At 39.3% G+C, this 20872-nt stretch overlaps 1 protein-coding gene across 1 annotated transcript in view; it reads right to left on the bottom strand.

Moving 5' to 3' along the window:
* The window catches only part of CFDP1 (craniofacial development protein 1), a 158579-nt gene that overhangs the window by 119493 nt on the left and 18214 nt on the right, over positions 1–20872 (bottom strand). The window contains 2 exon segments of the mRNA XM_043988887.1: positions 1588–1637; positions 1639–1708. Coding sequence (XP_043844822.1) covers positions 1588–1637; positions 1639–1708 — 120 coding nt within the window.

The raw sequence follows: 20872 nt of genomic DNA, 5'->3' as shown, positions 1-20872 counted from the left end.
AATGGCCTGTTTGTACATAGCTGTTTGCATGTTGTCCCCAGCACTAGACTGTGACACACTCCTTGCCAGCAGGAATTGTCTTCAGCCGTTCTTTGTATTCCTAGGTTAGCACAGTGCCTAGCACATGGTAGGCACTTAATTTTCACTGGCACATAGTAGGTACTTAACATTTATTGATTGACTGGAGCTCAAGGGAAAAACCAGAGCTGTGTGTGTCTGTATACCCACAGATACCCACACATCTATTTATACACATATATAAACATATGTGTACATATAAATGCATACAGATAGATCAATAGAGAGATAAGAACAACATCTCCCTTTTATGTACACTGTGGTCATCTATATAGAAGCAGCAATGACTCAACTCTTTTACCCTTTCAAATTTCTACGAAGCCATTACACAGTAGGAATATCATGGACAAGGACTACTGTCAATGAGGTTGCACTGTTGAAACAAAACCTCTTTCTAGAAACAGAGTGAAGAGTTGTACCCTATCAGATTGAGACCACTACTAAAATATTTGAGGTCTATCTGCAAACTGACAAGTTATTAAAGTGCCTATACCCAAAGCAAACACCACAAAACTTGGGATAATTCTTTCCTGAAATGAGATGACACTTTCTTTTTTTTCCCCCCATATAAATATTTTATTATTTTCCAGTTACATTTAGAGATAATTTTCAACAATTGTTTTTATAAGATTTTTAGTTTCAATTTTTTCTCCATCCCTCCTCTCCCTCCCCAAGACAGCAAGTAATCTGATATAGGTTATATATGTACAGTCACATTAAAGAGATGACATTTTCATTTAAGCACCTAAGTTATTATCCATTGTACCTACAAGTTTTCAAATCAAAGAAATGGGCAGCATAAGAGCTGAAAATCGTTTTTTCTTTGCCTCATCTGTCAAGATAAATGGGATTTCTCTTTTGCTTGAAACCATCAAATATATCATTAATGCTGAACTCTTTGCAAGACATGGACACAGGTCTCTCAGATGGTATTGTTGCTACTTCCTTCTTACAAAGGAAGCATAACTCTGAACTGAAAGCTAAACACAAGATGAGATTTGCCATTTCTTTTGAAGAAATATTATTCATATTAACAGGAAGAAATAAATCTAATGTTAATGAAGACCAGAAGGGAGAAAAACTTTAGATTCTTGAAAACATATCTGACATTGTTTCTCAAAGAATTTTTGTTCTCCCTAGCTTCCCATGAGGTTGCAGTGGACCAAATGCACTCAGCCCAGAGAAAGGGGAGTATAACGAATACTATTTTAGACAAACAAGTATTAATTGAGCATTAATTTTGTGTTCAGTGTTGTGCTAGGTAATGAAAACCAGGTACCTCCTTTGAGACAAAGCTAGAAAACAGAAACCTATCTCAGTTTTTCTTTATATCTTCTATTTGCCAATATTTCAGGCTCCAGACAGCATGAAGGTGATTTACACAGGATAACAACATTCTAAGTATCATGACAGCTAAAGATGAGACCAGTAACTACTACAAAGACCATTTTGTCTCCTTTACCCTCCAAATTCAAGGTCATCATCTGAAATCCAAACCCAGGTACTCACCCAGAGCCTGTTGGGAGTGCCGATGGTACTGAAGGGACACCAGTTGGTGGCCTTTTCTTTCTCATTCTGCTTGAAAAAGGATTTGGCTTCTTTTGATGCTACATCTACTTCCTTAGTCACCCTGTTTTACAGAAAGAAGAGAAACATAAGCCAAAGGTAAGACTATGGATAACATTAGAGGAAAGGGCACCTTCAAATGGGGAAAGATGAAGCAGAAAAGAGTCAAAGAATGTTAGAAATAGAGCTGCAAAAATCATTTTTCATTCAAACTCCTCATTTTACAGATGAGAAAACCGAGATCCAAAGGATGAAATGACTTGGCCAAGTCTTATACAGTAGCCAGACACTGGCAAAACCAAGACTACAACCCAAGTTTCATCTCAGTCTTGTTTTTTCTTACTATATAACACCACATCTTTACAATCAAAAAGATGATCTATTCAATGTTAAATTTTCAACCTGTACCCAAGAAGCTAAAATGGCTTACAAGTGCATGACTTGCAATGTTACCAAAAATTATCCCAGGCATTTCATGTCAATTCCATCCCAATTTGTAGCCAAAACACAAAAGACATTTAGCAATTTTTTTAAAGAAAATACAGGGGCAGCTAGGTGGTGCAGTGGATAGAGCACTGGCCCTGGAGTCAGGAGCACCTGAGTTCAAATCAGGCCTCAGACACTTAACACTTACTAGCTGTGTGACCCTGGGCAAGTCACTTAACCCCAATTGCCTCACTAAAAATAATAATAATAATAAAGAAAATACAACATCTATTCCAAACCTCTCCTGTTCTTTATTACTCCCTGGAAGTCTAAATTCTTCAGACTGCCATGCATTTTGCATCTGATGCTCTGGCCGGTTCCAACTCCATGGGACAAGAAATCCTTCTCGTCACCAAGCTGCCAACCCAAGCCTTGGCCCCCACCTCCCTCTGACTGGAGGAATGGAGGGTGGAGCACCAAACTCCTACCACAGCCTTTCTTTATCATGGTAGAAATCAGACTTCCATATTGGACTCCACTTTGCATGTGCCGCTCTGCCTGGTTTTAATTCCATGGGACAAGATGCTCCTGTGCAATTCTTTCTCCTTTTGTGTGTTGTCTTCTCCATTAGATTGTAAACTCCTTGAGGGCTGCAACTGTCTTTCTTTTCCTTACTGGTATCCACAGTGCTTAGTACAGCCTGGCACATAGTTGGCACTTAATAAATGTTTACTGAATTGAACTGATATCCAATCTCATTTGCATCTACCCCTCAACAAGAATGTTATATTTCAGTTGCCCTATGCATTTAAAAACACATTTTACCTATCCAAATTCAAATCCTATCTTCTCCATTAAACGTCCCTGCCTATTTCTTTCTTTCTTTTTTTTTTTTTTTTGCGGGGCAGTGGGGGTTAAGTGACTTGCCCAAGGTCACACAGCTAGTAAGTGTCAAGTGTCTGAGGCCGGATTTGAATTCAGGTATTCCTGAGTCGAGGGCCAGTGCTTTATCCACTGCGCCACCTAGCCACCCCCACCTCCCTGCCTATTTCAACCAATAGTGATCTATCCTTTCTCTGAGCTCTTTATAGCATTTGCTGCCTTCACAACACAATTTGGCATTTAAATATGTATTGCATTGTATTTTAATATATATTAAATATATATTGCATCGTATTTTCCTGTAATCATTTTATAGATGTATCTTTTGTTTCTATAAAAAAATGACAAAAAAAAATCAAATGACAAAATGACTGAAATCACCTGCAGAGACTATGTACTACGTATATCACAAATGTTCAATATATAATTACTGGATTACACAGAGTTAGGGAAAAAACCGATTTCTTTCTGCTGACAATTAGTCCTCAAAATTGGATATAGGAAACTTCTGTTTTAGATGAGTGTGAAAAAAAAAAGAAAAGAAAAAGAAAAAAGGGGGGCAGCTAGGTGGCACAGTAGATAAAGCACCGGCCCTAGATTCAGGAGGACCTGAGTTCAAATCTGACCTCAGACACTAGACACTTACTAGCTGTGTGACCCTGGGCAAGTCACTTAACCCTCATTGCCCCACCAAAAAAAAAAAAAATGACAGTGTGAAAGGTTGTATGAGTACTGGATTAAGTAATGATCAAGAAATCTACAGAAAACATCATCATCTCATGTCCCTTCATATAACCACGCCTAGATAAGAAGACAGCCTGAACTGGATGTTGGGGCCGGGGCCGGGGCTGGGGGTGGGGGACACTAAACCACTGTTGGTGTAATTGGTTTTTTTGTTTGTTTTTTTTAGTGAGGCAATTGGGGTTAAGTGACTTGCCCAGGGTCACACAGCTAGTAAGTGTTAAGTGTCTGAGGCCGGATTTGAACTCAGGTACTCCTAACTCCAGGGCCGGTGCTCTATCCACTGCGCCACCTAGCTGCACCTGTTGGTGTAATTGTAAAAAGATCCAACCATTCTGGAGAGCAATTTGGAACTATCCCCAAAGGGCTATAAAACTGCATACCCTTTGATCCAGCAATACCACTGCTAGGTTTATATTCCAAAGACATACAAAAAAAAAATAGACCTATTTGTACAAAAATATTTATAGCAGCTCTTTTTGTGGTGGCTAAGGATTGGAAATCAAAGGGATGCCCTTCAGCTAAACAAGTTGTGATATATGATTGTAATGGAATATTATTGTGCTATAAGAAATGACCAGCAGGCTGATTTCAGAAAGGCCTGGAAAGACTTATATGAACTGATGTATAGTGAAGTGAGCAGAACAAGAAGAATGTTGTGCACGGAGACAGCAATACTGTTTAATGAAGAACTGTGAATGACTTAACTATTCTCAGCAATACAATGATCCAAGACAATCCCAAAGGACTACTAATGAACCATACTATCCACCTCCAAAGAAAGAAATGATATTAATAGTACACAGACTGAAGCATGCTATTTTTCACTTTCTTTCTTTCATTTTTCTTTTATTCAAGTTTTCTTTTTTTAAAGTAATAAACATTTTTATTTATAGTTTTGGGTTCCAATTTTTATCCCTCATTCCTTCCCTTCCCTCTCCCTTCCCTGAAGCAGTAAGCAATCAGATATAGGTTATACATGTACAATTATGTAAAACATTACCATATTAGTCATTTTGTATAAGAAAACTTGAATAAAAGAAAAAAATGAAAGAAAGTGAAAAATAGCATGTTTAAGTCTGTGTTTCATCAATATCAGTTCTTTCTTTGGAGGTGGATAGTATGTTTCATCAATAGTCCTTTGGGATTGTCTTGGATCATGGTATTGTTGAGAATAGTTAAGCCATTCACAGTTCTTCATCAAACAATATTGCTGTCTCTGTGCACAATGTTCTCTTAGTTCTGCTCACTTCACTATACATCAATTCATACAAGTCTTTCCAGGACTTTTTGAAATCAGTACAATTCAAGTTTTCTTATTCAAAATGACTATGGTGATGTTTCACATAATTGCACATATATAACCTATATCTGATTGCTTACTGCCTCAGGGAGAGGGGAGGGATAGAATTTGGAAATAAAAACTTTAAATAAAAATGTTTATTGAAATAAAAAAGAAGATGACCGTCTGAAGCCTGTGGGAATTTTCCCACCAGGGAATCCAGCACAAGTGCTGGTAAATAATAATAATATTAATAATTTATAATAATAGCATATATAGCACTAAAAGGATTGTGAAGTGCTTTACATATATTATCTCCTTTGATCCTTATAACAAGGAAGTGGGTACTATTATTATCATGCCCAACAGAGGAGTTTCTATGTGGACCTGGAGATAATAGGGAAGCATTGGCATCTATTGAGTCAGGGAGTAACATGATCAAACTTTCTTGTCTTCAAGAGATGCCTGGGTACTCAAAGGCTGAGACCAGCAGGTGACAGAGATGGAACACACAGACAGTATTTGTCAGAGTTAGACAGATATTCCTGACTAGCCACGATACCAGACTGCCTCTCACCTTGGGCATAAAAGGGGTTTGAAAATACTTTCTGAATTAGATTGAATATGTAAGAGGAAAAGGGACATTTTCCTTTTAATAAAAGCTCTAGCCACTCTGGTGCCACGCTTTGTCATAGTAATTTTTCCCCACTCTCAGCCTAATGCTAGTTGTTACAATCCACTTGAAAAATCATTACCCATCACCACATGACCTGCTCATGCTGCCTACAACCTGTTTTACCAGAGTCATACAGTGGACTGATGTGCAAATAGCAAAAAGGTTTTCTGTGATTCATCGAAAGGAATATGTGTGTATGTATGTGTGTACATATATACACGTATGTATACACATATAATACACAATACACATACACACACATTAATGGACCTGTGCTCTCATTAATGTGGACATTTTCTTAAACAACAGGAGAGACCACCATTCAGCCACTCCTTTGTCCGTGGCCCTTCCCCAAAGCCTCCATCAAAGACCTACCCAATATACTAGAGGCCTCCCTTGAGATCTGCTCACAGCTCATGGGCACTAGTGCAGCAGTCAAAGTGTATACCTTTAATTCTCTGTTCCAATGATTATGCATTTCCTGAATATATTCTTTGACCAAGGAACCCAGGAAATAACTATAAAAACCAACTGAAAATTTAAAAACCTATATTTGAATTAATAACAAAGTAACTCATTGCCCAACTATTTAGTACCTCACAAGTTTTTGAGTAACTTCATAACTATTACATAATAATTTGCTCCTGGACTCTCAAATTTCTTTCTTTCCTTCTTAAAATTTGTGGGGTTTTTGTTGTTGTTTTTACATACCTTTATTTCCCAACATAACCCCTTTCACAACCCTGAGAGCCATCCCTTATAATCAAGAAGAAAAAGAAAAAAAAATTCAACAAACCTGGGCAACAACATATTACCCAAATCCAAAAGTATATGCAGTGTCTGTATTCTCAGTTTTCAAAGAACTTCACCACACTGCATTATATTTAGACCATGAGGGGAAAATACACAAATCATTCTTCTATTAAATGGATGAAACAAAGACATCAACGAATAGAAATGATTCTAAAGTCAGAATTTAGATCCCATGTTTAAGGGCCTCAAATGACACTTTCTCCTATGAATACAATAAACCTGAAATTCAACTCTCTATCAAATGCTGAAACAATCAGATGAAAGATTAAGTGTATACTTATTTTCGGAGCATAGTACTCAGATTTAAAAACAGCAAGGGACTTAAAAAAAATAAATGAAGGAAAAAAGAAGAGCAAAAGGAAAAAGTCAACATAAAGAACTAAATGCATGCTCCATTTTCAAAAAAGTAAGTTTTACTGATATATTTACTTTTATATAATAGTCATTTCTGGAAATAGATCTTCCTTACTTCACCAAGCTAGGCAGCTAGGTGGCACCATAGAGTGCTGGTCCAGGTGTCAAGAAGACTCCTGAGTTCAAATCTGGCCTCAGACTAGCTGGATGACCCTAGCAAGGTACTTAACCTGCTTGCCTCAGTTTCCTCATCTATAAAATGAGCTGGAAAAGAAAATGCCAAACCACTCCAGTATCTTTACCAAGAAAATCCCAAATGAGGTCACAAAGAGTCAGACTCAAGTGAAAACAAGTGAACTTATCCAAACTGAAACTTCTCTTGTAATAAAGAAAAGTAATTTAGTAAAAAACAACTACAATGCCCAGCCCAAGGACTATATTTTATCAGGATTTCATCACACTGCTACCCTAGACAAAATTTTGCTCTAGTATTCGCAGTGACTATCATTGTTTTGTTTTTCTGGTTGATAAGGTTACAGCTTCCTTTCGGGGATCTTTTCCATTAATATTTTTGTACTCATTGTTTATATTTTTCTTTTGGTTCTGCTTATTTCACTATATAAATCAGTTCACACAAAAGTATTCTCATATTTCGTTGACTACCTCATCTTCGTCATTTTTTTTTTACTCTATGACATTTCAGTATATTTATATGGCATAATTTGTTCAGTTATTTCCCACTGGACATTCATTTTGCTTCCAGTTCTTTACTATCCTCAAAAATGCTAAAAATATGTCATTATAATTTGGAACTGTTTCTCTCTATGATCTCCTTGGGGATATATGCCCAGTTGTAGAACCCTTATTTTGTCACTTTTCTTACATAATTACAAACGGACATCCAGAAGAGTTGGGGCAATTCACAATCCCAACAACTATATATTAGTGTGTCTATCTTCCTCCTCAATGTCTAACAAACTATTCCCATTTTTTGTCCACTTTGCCAATTTGCAAAACATGAGATGAAATCTCAGTTGTTTTTTATTTGCATTTCTTTTAGTGACTTGAAGTATATTTTTAATTCTTTTTAAAACAGTCTAGGTGATATAGTGAATAAAATGATAGATCTGGGGGCAGCTAGGTGGCGTAGTGGATAAAGCACTGGCCCTGGATTCAGGAGGACCTGAGTTCAAATCTGGCCTCAGACACTTGACACTTACTAGCTGTGTGACCCTGGGCAAGTCACTTAACCCTCACTGCCCCGCAAAAAAAAAAAAAAAGAAGATAGATTTGGAGAGAGAGATGTGAAGCCTGTCTTAGGTATTTACTAGCTGTGTGACCCTGAGTAAATCATTTAACCTCACTCAGCTTCAGTTTCCTCCTCAGTAAAATAAAGATAATAATAATACCTACCTCAAATGATTGTTGTGAGTTTCAAAAAAGATAATATGTGGGAAATGTTTTGCAAACCTCAAAGCACTTATACAAATGCCAGCTATTATGATTTTTCTTTAAACTTATTTATTAATTTTAAAAAGTTTTCTTCTTCACTAAATTATAGACTTACAACACAGAGAAGTACCTTTTATTTTTTGTCCCACAGAGTCTAATATGCTTTTAGATAACCAATAAATGTACAGTGAATGAATACATGCACGCATGAACCAACCAATCAAACAAACCTATGGACCCCTTACAGGTGTTTTGAGAGTGCCCATGCCAGATCCTGTTTCCTTTAGCATTGGGGTTGTAGTAATCCCCCCTGCTCACTTAGGGAACCAGTTGTGCAGAGCAAAAGAGAGGATTCTGATGCTGAACAACAGCAGAATCTATTACTTAAGAGCTTTTGGTCTCATGTTTGTGTCAATTCCCTCTCCTCTATTATTTAAAATTTTAAACTTGACAACTCAGGTTAAACACTTAAACAAGTTCAAAGCCAGAAGAAGAAATTTATTGACAGTTACTTTCTACCAAATATAGAACAATATTGATAATCTCTTTGAAATCTTCATGAGTCTCCAATCTCAATCAGCTTCTCCCTTATCTCATATTTTCTAGCTCTCCTTCCAAAAAAAAATTTCTCTCCTGCTACCCTTTTGTAACACAAATTTAACAATTAAGATACAGCAATTCACCTGAACTGACAGTAGGCTTCATTGGGGGCCCAACTCTAAATTGCAAAGTAGCTTTCTGTTAGCCAGTAAGAAGCTTATAGCATATTGAGAAGTGTCACCTTTCATTTAATCTTCATGCTCTCTTGGATGAGAGCTACAGGAGCTATAATGGCTTCAACAGGGCAAAGAGTATTAGGCTCTTCAGAACAAGCACACTACTTACACACCACTAACAGAAGTGTCTGTTTCCTAGATGCTTTCTCCCCATCTGGACAATACTGATGAAGAAATCCTTCTGCTTACCTGATATATAGAGAGAAGTTGGCACTGAATGACCTCAGTCTTGCTCAGGGGTTCCATCAGTCATTATTAACCACTATTAGACTCCCTGGTGAATTCTCTCAGGTTTCCATTTCCTGATACCCTCTTTAAGAAATGTTAGCTATGCCAGCCTAAGCAGTATGGCTTTTGTCAACCAGATTATATTTTCACTTACTCAGTTTAAAAAAAAAAATCAATAGCTACTTTTCAGATGGGAAAAAGCTCCCATAAACAGGCACGAGAAAAATGAGCTTTTGACCTTGACTAGCAGGGATCAAGCGCAACAAACAGTACAGAAGCAGCAACTTATAATCTCTGTATATCTACAGATCAGTGTTTTGCATCTCTGCTGTCCTTTCTCACCACGATGCAAGAGACCATTCCCAACCTGCCATCCCCCAATCAAGCCCATGTGGAATCAATGTACTTTTTTATTCCAGAATGCCCTGATCCCTGGTATGGGACATTGTCTTGCTAAGATAGATGTAACCCTTCCGGTAGAATGTCTCTGAAGCAAAAACAAACAAGCAATTTGTTAGCATCAGAATGCTTTCTCTTTACCCTGCAGAGCTTGTTCTCAACTTTACCATTAGATCCCTAGGGGAGGAGAGGGCCTTACTACACCCTCAATGGTAAAGGAAACAGGATCTGGCATAGGATCAAAATACTCATAAGGGGTCCACAGGTTAGTTGATTGGTTGGTTCATGCCTGCATGCATTCATTCAATATACATTTATTAATCATCTACTGGTTACCTAAAACCATATTAGAGTCCATGGGCAAAAAATAAAATAAAAGGTTTATCTCTGTGTTGTGAGTTTATAATTTAGTCAAGAAAACTTTTAAAAATACTTTTTTTAGTCCACTATTAATGCTTTAGTTTTAGAGCAATATTTTTGTTTTTTGGTTTTTTTGTTTTTTTCTTTTTGGTGAGGCAATTGGGGTTAAATGACTTGCCCAGGGTCACACAGCTAGTAACTGTTAAGTGTCTGAGGCCGCATTTGAACTCAGGTACTCCTGACTCCAGGGCCGGTGCTCTATCCACTGCGCCACCTAGCTGCCCCTTAGAGCAATATTTTTTAAAAAGTAAACTAAAGATACAATGGTGGGGGGAAAAATACAAAGGCAGAGAATTTGGGGAAAAAAATGCCATATCAAATAAAACACTGAAACTGTTTAAAGAAAGAAAATATGCTTAATTTAGCAGCACAAAATTACTGGAAACAAAGCATACCTTATGACTGAATAAAAATGAAATGACTAAATAAAATGTGGCATAGTATACGAATATAATAGACCTACACTTCGAGAAAAGATAAATAAGAACACAGAAAAGCACAGAAGGACTCGAATGAACTGATACAAAGTAAAATGGGAAGATCCAGGAAAACAATAACACAATGCCCGCAGCTACTTACAAAGAAAAGAACAAAAATCCAAAGCAGAACCTTCTGTAACTAAAGCGAGGGAGGCTAGCCCTGCAGGAGGAGGCCGGGCTCCTCTTGGCCTTCTTCACCGAGGCAGGGAACCACAAATGTGGAACATTATCCGTCTGTTGGCTTGTTGTCACTCCCATTAGACTGTGAGCTCCTTGAGGGCAGGGACTGTCTTTTGCCTCTTTTTGTGTCCCTGCCCTCAGTACAGTGTCTGGCACATAGAAGCAATTGATAAATGCTAACACTGCATATCCTGCCTTATTTTGCTTGGTATCTGCCTCATCTCTCTCTGTCCTGACACCATTTAATGCCCTGCCCATCCTGTCTGACAATGTGAGACTTCCCAAAGAATTAGGATGTCATTTCCTTGGCTCACACTATTTCAGAAGGAAAAATAGCACTTGGGACATAACTTTTCAAAACTCTCCAGCATTTAAAACATGACTAATATAAGGGAAGCTTTCTGCCAAACACTGAAGTATTTGTGACATCTGTATGTCACAATCATACATTAAATGGATTTTGAATGTGGCTACTGTATATTTTATCTTACAGAAATGTCAAAGGCAACAGGCCTCCAATGCTCTGCTGTCCTGTTCTGATGAGCAGCAAAGGAAGTGTTCTCTCACTCTGCTTTTTCATTCCTCCATAGCAACAAGGAATGAACAATAAGAAAAGCCAGCCCCTTTCATTACATAGAGTGCTTCTCAGGGCTGAGTGACCACGCTTGGGCAGCCACCTTTTGTGCTCCCAAGTGGCAGGTGGAGAAGGTTCAACGCAGCACATTTCTTACAGTTCTTACAGGTCTGGCTTCAATATAGGGCCTTGTACTAGATCCTGAGGATTCAAAAGCACGGAAAAACCCAGGCCCTGCCCTCAAAGTGCTTACATCCTATGGAAAAGACACAACACAGACAACAGGAGCTAAACACAGTTATTTCAAGAGGGAAAGCACTGGCAAATGGGGATGGGGAGATCAGGAAAAATCTGGTCAAGAAGGTGCCAGCCGAGGTAAAGGGGAAATATGTGCTAGAGCTGCACAAAATGTTGTGAATGGAGGCCTACCAGCAGTACCCCAGTGTGACCACAGAGTGTAAGAGGGGAGGCTGTTTGGAAAGGCTATCCTAAGAAGGCTTCTTTACACAGCTGACTGCTCAGTCTCCTGGCTCAGCTTTAATCCCCTCCCTATCCCTATACCCATTCTTCAGGGGCATTCTAAGGGGGAGGTCTCTGTCTAATGTCCAGTGAATCAATTCACAAGGAAAAGGAACCCAGAACCCCAAAGAAAGCTGGGGCTAGAGGAAGGAGAGCTAACAGGAGGAAGCATACTCCGGAGCAAGTGAAGGGAGCAGCATCATTTCCTGAGGCCATGTCACCCAGGGAACAGTAGGAGAAGACCACTAGACCACCATGGCACACCTACATCAAGGACAGATGATGGGGGCAGCTAGATGGCAGAGTGGATAGAGCACTGGCCCTGGAGTCAGGAGTACCTGAGTTCAAATGCGGCCTCAGACACTTAACAGTTACTAGCTGTGTGACCCTGGGCAAGTCATTTAACCCCAAATGCCTCACCAAAAAAAAAAAAAAAGAAAGGACAGATGATGAAGAGGTACAGAAGAAATTCTGCATGTGTGACAAGTAAACACATCCTTTGATCCTTGGGGACGTTAAGATCAAGGTGAACATAGTGAAGAGAGAAAGGTACATTGAAAAAATGGTTAGTGGGGCAGCTAGATGGCACAGTGGATAGAGCACTGGCCCTGGAGTCAGGAGTACCTGAGTTCAAATCCAGCCTCAGACACTTGACACTTATCAGCTGTGTGACCCTGGGCAAATCACTTAATCCTCATTGTCCCGCCCCTCCCCAAATCTATCACCAACCCTTAGCACAATGCCCTGCACATAGTACGTGATCAATAAGTATCCTTCCTTCTTTCCCTCCTTCCATATCTAGCCATTATTTCATTAACTCTTCAGTATTCCTTTGAGAAGGAACAGGAAGCAAGTATAATTATCACTATATAAGCAAATAAAATGGAACCAAGAGAAAGGACATGCCCGATGTTAGTGAGTCAATCAGCAGCCGAGCTAGAAACAGGTCCTCAGTCTCCTAAATGTTCAGAATCTAAAAGAACCTCATCTCTGCCCTCCTGTCTTTTGTTTTCTTCCAAATTAAAGTGAATGATTTTATAAAATATTATTTTTTTAAAATATTTTAAAGTTTCTTTTCCATAGTTCCAAATTACCAGTCCACTTTTCTTGGCAAATTGTACTCAAATGAATTAGGAGTGCAGATGGTTACAAGGATACACTTGTACATTTTCTTCAATTCTACATTAAAGTAGTAGGTAAGGGAGTAATAAATCATCAGTATTAAGATTAAGCAGGCTACTGGGGGGGGAGAAAAATTTGAAATTGGAAATCTTATGTAAACAAATGCTGAAAGCTATCTTTACATGTAACTGGAAAATACTTTTTTTTTTTTAAAGTGAGGCAATTGGGGTTAAGTGACTTGCCCAGGGTCACACAGCTAGTTAAGTGTTAAGTGTCTGAGGCTGGATTTGAACTCAGGTCCTCCTGACTCCAGGGCCCATGTACTATCTACTGCGCCATCTAGTTGGCCCCAAATACTTTTATTTTTTTAAAAAAGTGGGGTAGCTAGGTGGCGCAGTGGATAAAGCACGGACCCTGGATTCAGGAGGACCTGAGTTCAAATCCTACCTCAGACACTTGACACTAGCTGTGTGACCCTGGGCAAGTCACTTAACCCTCATTGCCCCATAAAAACAAACAAACAAAAAAATTAAATTAAAAAAAAAAGTGACTGAACCATACTACTTCTTTTGTTTTTGGTGTTATTGTTTTTCTATTTTGAGGTTTTTCCTTATTGCTCTGATTCTTCTCTTATAGCATGACTAATGCAGAGATATGTTTAATGTTGGTGTGGGTGTGTGTGTAACCTATATCGGATTGCCTGCTGTCTGGGGGAGGGGGGAGGGAGGGAGAAAAATTTGAAATTGGAAATCTAATGTAAACAAACACTGAAAGCTATCTTTACATGTAACTGGCAAATAATAAAATACTTTTATTTAAAGATTAAGCTGGTTAAAAGAATCCAGAATAAAAGATTCCAGCTTCTGGGATTAGAATTCACTATTTGATAAAAGCTGCTGGGAAAACTGGAAAATAGTATGGCTGAAACTAAGCATGTGTACATGATTTAGACATAAAGGGTTTTAGAAAAGCAAAGAATAGTTTGATCTATGGAAAGAGGAAGAATTTATGACCGAAGATAAGATAGAGAACATTATGAAATGCAAAATGGATCATTTTGATTACATTAAATTTAAAAGTTTTGCACAAACAAAACCAATGCAACCAAGATTAGAAGAAAAGCAGAAAACTGGGAAACAATTTTTACTGCCATTGTTTCTAATAGAAGACTCATTTCTTAAATATGTAGAGAACTGAATCAAATTTCTAAGAATACATCATTCCAGGGGCAGCTAGGTAGTTCAGTGGATAGAGCACCGGTCCTGGAGTCAGGAGTACCTGAGTTCAAATCCTGCCTCAGACACTTAGCACTTACTAGCTGTGTGACCCCGGGCAAGTCACTTAACCCCAATTGCCTCACTAAAAAAAAAAAAAAAAAAAAAAGAATACGTCATTCCCCAATTGAGAAATAGTCAAATAGGCAGTTTTCACATGAAGAAATTACAGCTATCCATAGTCCTATGGAAAAAATGCTCTAAATCACTATTGATTAGAGAAATGCAAATTACAACTACTCTGAAATGCTACCTCACACCTATCAGATTGACTAATATGACAAAAAAGGAAAATGATAAATGTTGGAGAAGATGTGGGAAAATTGGAACACTAATACATTCTTGGTGGAGTTGTGAATTGATCTGGAACCACAATGGAGAACAATTTGAAACTATGCCCAAAAGACTATAAAAGTGGGCATATCCTTTGACCCAGCAATACCACTGCTAGGTCTATATCTGATTCTTCTTTCACAACATAACTAGTGTGGAAATATGTTTAATATGATTGTACATATATAATCTATATCAGGTTACTTGCTGTCTTGGGGAAGGGAGAGGGAAGAAAAGGACAGAGAAAAGTTACAAAAACAAATGTTATTTACATGTAATTGGAAAAAATAAAATACTATTTTTATTTATTTGTTTATTTTCGTGACTCCAGGGCCAGTGCTCTATGCACTGCGCCATCCAGCTGCCTCTAAAATACTATTAAAAAAAAGATGAAAGGGAAGCTAGGTGGCGCAGTGGACAGAGTGGCAGGAAGACCCACGTTTGAATTCAGCCTTAGACACTTACTAGCAGTGTGACCCTGGACAACCTCTGTCTGCCTTAGTTTCCTCAGCTGTAAAATGAAGATAATAGTGTAAGGGGCTAAAATTCTAGCTAGTCTGTCTAAAATAGCTAATGAGTGGTCACCAATAAATTATAAGCTTTAGCAAGAGTTAGACTTTTAAGCATTTATTAAGGAGAATAAGAATTTGGTAAAGAGAGAAAGGCCTAGCTTCATCTATCTATTAAAGGGAGAGAGCATTCCTAGCTCCACTCTCAACCAGAGTCCCGACGAAAGAGAGCCAGAGCGCCAGCCTCACCCCCTCTTCCTCCCACAAGCAAACATCACTTCCTGACGCCTGTCTTGCCCTCAGACGCCTTCTCCTCATGGCAGAGCATCCTGCAGTAAGTCTCCAGCAGGTGGTGTCATTCCAATCATTACAATAGAATACCTCCCAGGGTTGTTGTGAGGATCAAATGAGATAACATTTGTAAAGTGCTTAGCACAGTGTCTGGCACATAGTAGGTGTTTTAAAAAACCTATTTGTATGCCTGTATTAAGCCACTCTGACATTCATTATTAATAAACAGAGAGTGTGGGAGAGAAAGAGGGATGGAGAGGGAAGGAGAGGGAAGGAGAGGGAAGGGGGGAGAGAGGGAGAGAGAGAGAGAGAGAGAGAGAGAGAGAGAGAGAGAGAGAGAGAGAGAGAGAGAAAAGCCCCTATCTCAAAAATAAATTTTTTTAACCCTAGAATCTTTTGAAGGAGAAAGAAGGTGATGGTGGTTAAGGGGGAACATATTAAAAACCATTTCAGGAAGGGAATTTAAAAGGTATAGCCATTTGGTACGGGCTAAGAAATAGAGTGGAGGATCAATGGAATAGATTAGGCACAGGAGACACAGTAGTAAATGACTTTAGTAATGAGGTGTTTGATAAACCCGAAGACTCCAGCTTCTGGGATAGGAACTCAGTATTTGACAAAAACTGCTGGGAAAACTGGAAGAGAGTATGGCAGAAAGTAGGCAAAGACCAACATCTTACAGCTTATACTAAAATAAGGTCAAAATGGGTACATGATTCAGACATAAAAGGTGATACCATAGGTAAATTAGGAGAGGAAGGAATAGTTTACCTCTCAGATCTTTGGAAAGGAGAATAGTTTATGACCAAACAAGAGACAGAGAATAGTAGGAAATGCAAAATGGATGATTTTGATTACATTAAATTAAAAAGGGTTTGTACAAACAGAAGCAATGCACCCAAAATTAGAAGGGAGACAGAAAACTGGGAAACAATTTTTATAGCCAGTACTTCTGATAAAGGCCTCATTTCTAAAATATATTGGGAACTAAATCAAATTTATAAGAATCCAAGTCATTCCTTAACTGAGAAATAGTCAAAGGATATGAACAGGCAGTTTTCTGATGAAGCTATCTATTCCCATATGAAAAAATGCTCTAAGTCACTATTGATTAGAGAGATAGATGCAAATTAAAACAACTCTGAGGTACCACCTGACACCTATCAGATTAGCTAATATGACAAAAAAGGAAAATAATAAATGTTGGAGAAGCTGTGGAAAAATTGGAACACTAATGCATTGTTTTTGGAGCTGTGAACTGATCCAACCATTCTGGAGAGCAGTTTGGAACTATACCCAAAGGGCTATAAAGCTTTGCATACCCTTTGACCCAGCAATACCACTTTTGGGTCTTTTTCCCAAAGAGATCACAAAAAAGGGAAAAGGACCCACATGTACAAAAATTTTTATAGCTGCTCTTTTTGTGGTGGCAAGGAATTAGAAATTATGGGGTTGCCCATCAATTGGGGAATGGCTGAACAAGTTGTGGTATATGAATGTAATGGAATACTATTGTCCTGTAAGAAACCATGAGGAGGCAAATTTCAGAGAAACCTGGAAGGACTTGCATGAACTGATATTGAGTGAAATGAGCAGAACCAGGAGAACATTGTACATAGTATCAACAACATCATGTGTTGATCAACTGTGATAGACTTGATTCTTCTCAGCAATACAATGGTCCAAGATAGTTCCAAAGGGCTCATGATGGAAAATGTTCTCCAAATCCAGAAAAAAATAGAACTGTGGCATCTAGATGCAGATCGAACCATACTATTTCTGTTGTTTTTTGTTGTTTTTCTGTTTTGAGGTTTTTCCTTTTTGCTCTGACTCTTCTCTCATAACATGACTAATGCAGAAATATGTTTAATGTGATTGTACATATATAACCTATATCAGATTACTTGCTGCCTTGGGGAGGGGGGAGGGAGGGAGAAAAATTTGAAACTAGAAATCTTATAAAAATAAATGTTGAAAACTATCTCTAAATGTAACTGGAAAATAATAAAATACGTATATGGGAAAAACCGTGTAGCCTAGATTTTATGGGGCAGGCCCATTTCCTGTCTCTTAGAACTTTACTGAGCTATGAATATGACTCAGGTCTGTGCTATGGATTCATTATCATTAGTGCACAGGCACTATGAGCCCTAAACTTTGGGGTCCAAGAGAATTCTAGATGTCATTGGTTCCACCTCTTCTGAAAACACATTCATATATAACATAGATACAGCAGAGCCCAACCAGAGGGCTAGGTATGAGCAACCCCTTAATTAAAATCTTCTTTTCTTTATCTGTCAGGACAGTTGCAAACCGAAGATGTCAATAATCTATTTCTGGAACTAAGATAGCAAAGACACAGTCAATTAAGATGGGTCTTCCCTCTAAATCAAATTTTCTTTGCTATGCCCTAAAGTGGCATCGATTTTTAAAGTCTTAGAGAAATTTAAGGAAAGGTTTGGGCAAAATAACAGGCCATCAGATCAAATTTTTTTTTAAATGTTGCAATTTATTTTGCCTACGGTTTTAACAGAAAGCAAAATTTTATTGCTTACAGAGACAGTGTGGGGAGCTGGAATTTAGTCAACTGCAAGACTTCTGAAGGTGTACAGAGAGTTATGAAATTTGGCAAGGTATTTCAATATATTTAAGTTCAATCGATCGAGTGCCTACTATGTGCACTGAACTAGGTAATGGGACACAAGTACAAAGAATGAAACAAGCCCTATTCACCATGAGCTTGCATCTCTAATGGGGGGAGACAAGGACATGTTAAAAATATAAAGCAGGAGCTCTTAATATTTTCATGTCATGGGCCCTGTAAGGAGTCTGGTGAAGCCTATTGACCTCTTTCCAAAATAATGTTTTGTGTTTTTTTTAATTTTTTTTTTGGTGAGGCAATTGGGGTTAAGTGACTTGCCCAGGGTCACACAACTAGCGTTAAGTGTCTGAGGCCAGATTTGAACTCAGGTCCTCCTGAATCCAGGGCCAGTGCTTTATCCACTGCGCCACCTAGAGGCCCCCAAAATAATGTTTTTAAATGCATAAAATACATAAGAGTACAGAGGAAACCTATTGAAATATTTATCAAAATTTTTCTAAACTAAGTCCATGGCCTCTAGGTTAAGAACCCCTCACATAAAGCATCAATGCAAAGTTACTAAGTACAGGGGCAGCTAGGTGGCGCAGTGGATAGAGCACCGGCCCTGGAGTCAGGAGGACCTGAGTTCAAATCCAGCTTCAGACATTTAACACTTACTAGTTGTGTGACCCTGGGCAAGTCACTTAACCCCAATTGCCTCACTAAAAAAAGAAAAAAAGAAAAAAAAAGTTACTAAGTACAAATATATACGAAGCAGTTAAATACAGAAGAGTTTGGGAGGGATGGAGGAAGGGATCAGAAAGGCTCCATGCAGAAGACGGTGCCTGAGCTGCATCTTACAGGAAAAGAGGGTTCTGTGAGGCAGAGGTGAGAAGGAAGGACGTTCCACGCATGGGGAATGGCCAGTACAAAAGAATGAAAATGGGAGATGAGGTTTCCCGAGTGAGCCCCAGAGAGAGGGCAGTGTGGCTCATCGACAGAGCTGCGGCAAGAGAAAGGAAAGAGAAACAGAGAGCCTGAGGGACAGGCTGGGGCCAGATGGTGGGCCACCTTAAAAGCTAAGCAGAATAGTTTACATTTCACCAGAAAAGCCACAGGAAGCCACTGGAGTTGGCTGAACGAGGGAGTCACTTACTTTGGCAGCAGCATGTACGTGAGACTTGCAATAGGGAGCCCATTAGGAGGCTCCCTGAACCAAAGGGCGAGTAGAGAGAAGGGGTCAGACACAAGAGAGATGGTGAAGGCAAAAACAGCAAGATTTGGACAAGTGATTGGCTATGGGGAAGACTAAGGGATTGTAGGGGCCTTAGTAGTTTCTCATTCACACCCAATTCAAACACTACCAAATCAATCAAGTCGGACCCCTGGGCGTCTGCCAAATTCCATTATTTTACCACAGGGTCCAGGATGATGCCGAGAATTACAAGTCTGGGCAACTGAAGAGAAACAGGGAAATCTGTGAGAGGGGAAGGTTTCAGGGGATAGATGATACAGTAAGTGGTGAGGTCAGCATCTAGCTAGGAAGAGGGAAGGCACATTGGCAGAAAGGTTAGGGTGAAGGGTTCCGCACAAAGCCTGCTCTACTAGACTCCGACACCCACCAGGATCTGGGCAGCCAGACTGGGGTCAGATGGGAGAAATGACCAAGTGGGTACTCAACTACCAGGGCCTGATTAGGATGCTCAGGTTACCAATCTCAGAATGGCTTGTGATGCCATTCTATGAATATATACTCTTAGAAGAGAATTGTAATTTACTCCCATGATTAGAAAGTAGCGGGTACCCGCAAGCTACCTCGAGGGACACTCTCAAACTGGTCCAATACAGGGTGCAGATGAAAACTATTTATTCTTTGTCATTTTCTGCCACAGGAATCTGATCAGCACCACTACCTAACTCCAGCCCTGAAAACCAGTCTGCCTAACAGAATCCTGAGCACCCCAAGTGCCCAGCACTGTACATTGATTTTTCAAGGAGGCTTCTTCATTCTCTTTCTTCATGTCTTCTCTAGCTTCTCTCCAACCATGATGGGAAAAGCCACGTTTACAAAGTAAGGGTTCAAACAGCCATTTCAACAACATTTCATTGCTACCACAGGGTGTCAGAGGGCCTTGGGGAGCAGGCTCTGTGGGGAGCTCAGCCCCCCCCCAACTTCTACCAATGTTCCTTTCCTTGCTGGAGGCTGACCTCCCTACTTAACATGTCCAAAAAAGAACTCGTTCGATTTCCCCTGAAACCTTTTCCTCTTAAGTTAAAGTCACAGTAACTACATACTCTGAAGAAGCTCTAGAAGCAAGTGTGTTAATGTGAGTTTAAGGGAAGAGAGAAGAATGGGGGAAAGTCACTATCTCCTTCCTCCCACACACCTAGGGACGCTGGCCTTCTGCCTCTTCCTTGCACAGGAGACTCATCTCACTCTGGGCATTTTTGCTGACTGACTCCGGTGCCTGGAATTCTCTCCCTCCTCCTTCCCGTCCCCTGGATTCCTTCACATTCCTGCTAAAATCCCAGCTTCGACAAGAAGCTTTTCCTCATCCCTCTGAATGTTAATGCCTTCACTCTGTTGATTATTTCCAATTTTTCCTGTCTAGAGCTTGCTTGTACACAGTGGTTTGCATGCTGCCTCCCCCATTAGACTGAGAGCTCCTTGCTCTCGGGGACCGTCTTTTGCCTCTTTGGATTCCCAACACTTAGCAGGGTGCCTGGCACATAGTAAGAGTAATAACAAGTGCTTGCTGACAACTTCATTCAGAGGTCATCCAAAAACACGGACAATTTGGGTAAGGTTTAAAGTGAATACCGTGGTGTTTCTTTCTGTTCGCTGTTATTAAGTTCAAACCAGAATGCTGAGATATGCTAAATGTTTTTCTGCTTTCAAAGAAAAACCGTTTTCAAG

This window comes from Dromiciops gliroides, chromosome 2 (genome assembly GCF_019393635.1).
Source record: "Dromiciops gliroides isolate mDroGli1 chromosome 2, mDroGli1.pri, whole genome shotgun sequence".
In the NCBI taxonomy this organism is placed as follows: domain Eukaryota; kingdom Metazoa; phylum Chordata; class Mammalia; order Microbiotheria; family Microbiotheriidae; genus Dromiciops; species Dromiciops gliroides.
Note: the sequence above shows the minus strand (reverse complement) of the source record. Positions and strands in the feature narration are given on the sequence as shown.